General features: G+C 38.2%; 1 protein-coding gene across 1 annotated transcript; it reads left to right on the top strand.

Moving 5' to 3' along the window:
- Positions 1-4,264: 4,264 nt before the first annotated feature.
- LOC149145721 (uncharacterized) lies at positions 4,265-4,723 on the top strand. Its single transcript, XM_089452538.1, has one exon. The coding sequence runs from the start codon at positions 4,265-4,267 to the stop codon at positions 4,721-4,723; it is 459 nt and encodes a 152-aa protein (XP_089308664.1).
- The last annotated feature ends 261 nt before the right edge of the window (positions 4,724-4,984 follow it).

The following is a 4,984-nucleotide window of genomic DNA, read 5'->3' as shown; positions in this document are numbered from 1 at the left end:
TGTTTGATGGCACACCTTAGAATATCACAGCTCAACAACATATGGATAAGATGGCGGATTTCTTTGATTTTCATGAAATCGATGAAGAAAATGTGACTATGAGGTTATTCGTGCAGACTTTTGGTGGAGAGGTAAGGAAATGGTTTAGAAATCTGCCAGCCAGAAGTATTCCTACATTAGATGATCTCAAAAGACAATATCTAGAACGCTGGGAAGTGAAGAAAGATCCACTGCAAATCAATGCCGAATATACTAAGCTTAAAAGGAATGTTGGAGAGTCCATTCAAGACTATTGTATCAGATTCAATGCAGTATACAACATAATTCCGGATGATTTAAAACCAACCAGAAAATCAGCGCTGCTCAAGTTGCCCGATGGTTTTGATCCAGACATGGCATATCAACTAAGAGAGAGAGATCCGGCCACCTTAGAAGAGATGCAGAAAATTGCAGTCAGTGTCGAAGAAAATTTGAATGATAAGGGAGCTAGAATGAACGCTGAAAGGAAGGTTACTATAAAGGAAGAAGCTTCTACATCAGACCAAGTTCTTCGCAAGGTAGAAAAAATGATTGAAAGGTTAGCTATCGACAAGCCCGAAACGCAGATTTGGAATCCTAATTTTCGTGGTCAGCGACAACCACAATTTAGGATCAAACAGCGTGACCGGCGAACACAAGATACACCATCACAACAGCAGCAAGTGGAGACACCTGTCCAACAAAATTTTGTTGGTCCTGAGTTAGATGATGATGATCAGGTAGTTGGAGAAGAAAATCATTTTTTTACTCCTGACGATATGCCCACATTTATCACTGAAGATGATGAAAAGATAGCAAGATCAACAGCTTAAAATGATGCAGATTTTATCTTAGCAAACAAGATCGCTTTGGAGGAAGAGTCAGATGAGTATCAGAGAGGTTATATGCATGCATTGTCCGCTCAGCAGTGCCAATTATCACTAAGAGGCAGAAATGTTCCCATAAATCCCATCCAAAAGAGAAAAGAAGTTCCAACATCTAAAGAGGAAACATCAGTTGCATCAAAGAAAGGTAAAGAGAGTGCTAACCCTATGACCAGCAAGTCTATTCCAGCAAATGAGATCGCAGTAGATGAAAAGGTAAATCAGATCAGCATACCAAAGGATAAACCTGAAAAGAAAGATGTTCCAGCCAAATAAGTGGACAAGACTTATTCTTTTAATTTGGAGAATGAAATTTCTAAATTGAAGGTGTCTATTCCATTAACTGAGCTCATGAAAAACAACAGCTATAGAGGACAAGTCTCCAAAATTCTGAATTTTGACCCAATGTCTGATATGGTCAGTGTTGAGGATGATCAGCCGGAATTGATATTTGGACCAGCATTAAGTGGTGAGTCGGAAGTACCTCCTTTTTATATAAGTTTAAGGCTGCATGAGTTTGTATTGCATAATGCTATGTTTGACACTGGCGCTTCCCACAATCTTATGCCAAAGGCCATCATGGAAAAGTTGGGTTTGGATATCACCAGGAAATATCATGATCTCTACTCCTTTGATTCCAGCAGGGTGAGATGTATTGGGTTAATTAAAGATTTGGTTGTAAGTTTGGATCAGATCCCTGCAAAGAATGTCTTGATGGACGTTGTTGTGGCCGACATTCCTCCTCGCTTTGGTATGCTCCTTTCTCGATCTTGGGGGGCAAAATTGCAAGGAACAATTCAGCTTGATTTCTCTTATGCAACGATTCCCGTGTTTGGCCAAATGAGAAAGTTGTACCGGGAATAGAAAATGAAATATATGATCACCAGCAAGGAGAAACCAATCAATCATCCTATCAGTTATGTACATACAAATCTTGAATCTTTCGTTTTGTATTCAGATAGTTTAAATGATATTGATAGTCAGTTATTTGTAATAAATGATATCCCAGAAATAGCAAAGAATTTCAGAGAATTTCTAAGGAAAGAACGTTAGGAACAGCAGAGCATCACCGAGCAATCAGCTGAAAGTAATGGACAACAAACAGAAAAATCACAGCAGACAACCTTTCAGCACTTGGCAGAAGAGGAAGATGGTTTATGGACAATGGATTTTGATGGAGCAGTAGGTAATGATGGTGTTGGGATTGGTATTTAGGTACGTAGTCCTTTTTCTGTCTCAGACAAAGTACCTAGTAATGTCTGGGTATGTTCTTATAAACTTGCTTTTGATTGTTCAAATAGTGAAGCCGAATATGAAGCTTTGATTGCTAGCCTGAAAATTTTAAGGAAGCTAAATGCTAAGAGGATTGCCGTGTACGGTGACTCTAAATTAGTGATCAAGCAAGTTAAAGGCGAATATCAAACAAAACACCCTCGGATGCGGGCATACCGGAATGATTTTTTCGATATATTGAAAGTATTTTCATATTATACATTGACGTGTGTGCCTCGTGTTCAAAATAGCATTGCAGATGCACTTGCTAAGGTGGCCAGCAATCTGAAAATTCCTATGAACTCAAGTAATAAATTTGAAATCCATGTGAAGCATCGTCCCACTGTCCTGGATAATCAAAGACTTTGGCAATTTTTCCAAAATGATGAGGAGATCAATGATTTTATGCAATATAAAGGTGAGTTCGAAAATGTTTTAATGGATGCAGAACATGATGATGGTAGCAGTGAGTTGCAAATAAATCAGATGAAAGTATTATAGCTCAAAGATAATGGAATTCCTAAAGGTTTGATACCTTTAAAGGAGCTTTTTGATCATGATGATGTAGCCCGCAAACCAACATTGCAGCCAACAGAAAAAGGATTTGAAGAGGTAAATATTGGAACGGCTCAGGATCCTAAGATGGTAAAGTTATCCAAATCATTGACACCAAGGTAAAGGAAGAGTATATCAGATTGTTGTCTTCATTTGCAAATGTTTTTGCATGGGATTATTCCGATCTGAAAACATATGATACTAATATCATTCAACACACTATTCCAATCAAAACAAATCAGAAACCATTCCGACAAAAGTTGAGGAGGATTAATCCTAAGCTACTACCATCGATTGAAAAAGAGGTGAACAGGTTATATAAGTCAGGAATCATTGTGCCTATCATATTTTCTGATTGGATATCAAATTTGGTGCATGTAAGAAAGAAAACAGGTGAGATCCGTTTATGTATTGACTTTAGAAATTTGAATAAGGTGTCCTTAAAAGATAACTATCCATTGCCAAAGATGGATCATATATTGCAACGAGTAGTTGGAGCATCAAGGATGTCATTACTCGACGGGTATTCTGGATATAATCAAATTTTGGTCTATGAAGATGATCGAGACAAAACATCCTTCACCACTCCGTGGGGAACCTTCCATTATGCCAAAATGCCTTTTGGTTTAAAGAATGCAGGTTCTACGTTTCAGTGTGCAATGGACATGGCCTTCGATAACGAAAAAGATGTATTTTTGGTTGTTTACCTTGATGATTTAACTGTATTTTCAAAGACTGATGAGGAACATTTATATCATCTAAAAGTTGTTTTTCAAAAGTGCAGAAAATATGGCATTTCGCTGAATCCAAAAAAGAGCCTTTTCGCCATGAGTGAAGGCAATCTCTTGGGCCACATCATATCAAAAGACGGCATCCGTGTGGACCCCGCACGTGTTGAAGCCATTCAGCAGCTTGAAAAGCCTCCGAACAAGAAAGAAATACAATCATTCAATGGTAAACTTAATTTTCTGCGTCGCTTCATTCCAAATCTAGTTGAGCATCTTAGAGAAATCACGAATATGCTGAAAAAGGACAGTCAGATAAAGTGGACCGAGGAGGCGGTAAAATCATTCAATTTGGTAAAATTAGCTCTTTCTTCAGCCCCTACATTGATTAGCCCGGACTACACATAGGACTTCATTTTGTTTTCCTTTGCTTCTGAACACACTTTGGCAGCCGTATTAATGCAAAAGAGAGAAGGAGTTGAAAGACCCATTTCCTTTTTCAATCGGATTATAAGAGACGGAGCACTGAAATACAATATCATTGAGAAACAAGCACTTGTGCTTGTAAAAGCTTTGAAAGACTTCCGTGTATATATACTGCATTCCCACATAATAGCATATGTTCCTAGTGCAGTGATTAAAGACATTTTGGTACAGGCAGACCCAGAGGGAAGATGAGGTAAGTGGATTGCTGCATTGTTAGAATATGACGTGGAGATTAAACCAACCAAGTTGATAAAAGGACAAGGACTTGCAAAAATAACGGCTGAAACAATTCTGCAAGTTCTAGACATAAATTTGATTGCTACCATGACCGATGAAGATGAAGAGAGTATGCCAGTTCAGGTATCTAATATGTTTCTTTCTTCTCCTTGGTATGTTGATATTGTATATGTACTTCAGAATTTGTCTTCACCTCCTGGAGTGTCTAGAAATAAGAGTAGAACGTTGAAATTGAAAGCTGCTACATTCTGCATAATAAATTCTGCATTATATTGGAAAGACCCTGGTGGAATGTTATTGAACTATTTGGTAGAGGAGGAAGCTCAAAGAGTTGTGGAGGACTTTCATAAAGGAGATTGCGGGGGCCATTTGTTTTGGAAAACCACAACAAATAAGATTTTAAGGGCGGGATATTATTGGCCTTCGCTATTTTCAAATGTGTTTAAGGCTGTTAAGAATTGTCATGAATGCCAAGTTTTTGAAGGAAAGCAGAAACTACAGCCCTTGCCTCTCAAACCGGTTGAAGTTAGTGTGCCTTTTCAGTAATGGGGATTGGATTTCATCGGGGAAACTCATCCGGCCTCATCAGGACAACATAGATGGATATTCACTGCCACGGACTATTTTACAAAATGGATTGAAGCTATTTCTACTCAACAGGCCACGGATGCGGTAATCATTTCTTTTCTTGAAACCAATATTTTGTCACGTTTTGGATGTCCTAGTAAGCTAATCATAGATAATGCAGCAGCACTCAAATCAAATAGAATGGTGGAATTTTGTTATAAATACAATATCAGCCTAGGA

This window comes from Pinus tabuliformis, chromosome X (genome assembly GCF_031772625.1).
Source record: "Pinus tabuliformis cultivar Carrire ecotype Pingquan chromosome X, CPIR1, whole genome shotgun sequence".
NCBI lineage: Eukaryota > Viridiplantae > Streptophyta > Pinopsida > Pinales > Pinaceae > Pinus > Pinus tabuliformis.
Note: the sequence above shows the minus strand (reverse complement) of the source record. Positions and strands in the feature narration are given on the sequence as shown.

Bases quoted from the DNA above. Each gene is read 5' to 3' on its own strand.
- LOC149145721 (XM_089452538.1), top strand. From the start codon at position 4,265: ATGACCGATGAAGATGAAGAGAGTATGCCAGTTCAGGTATCTAATATG.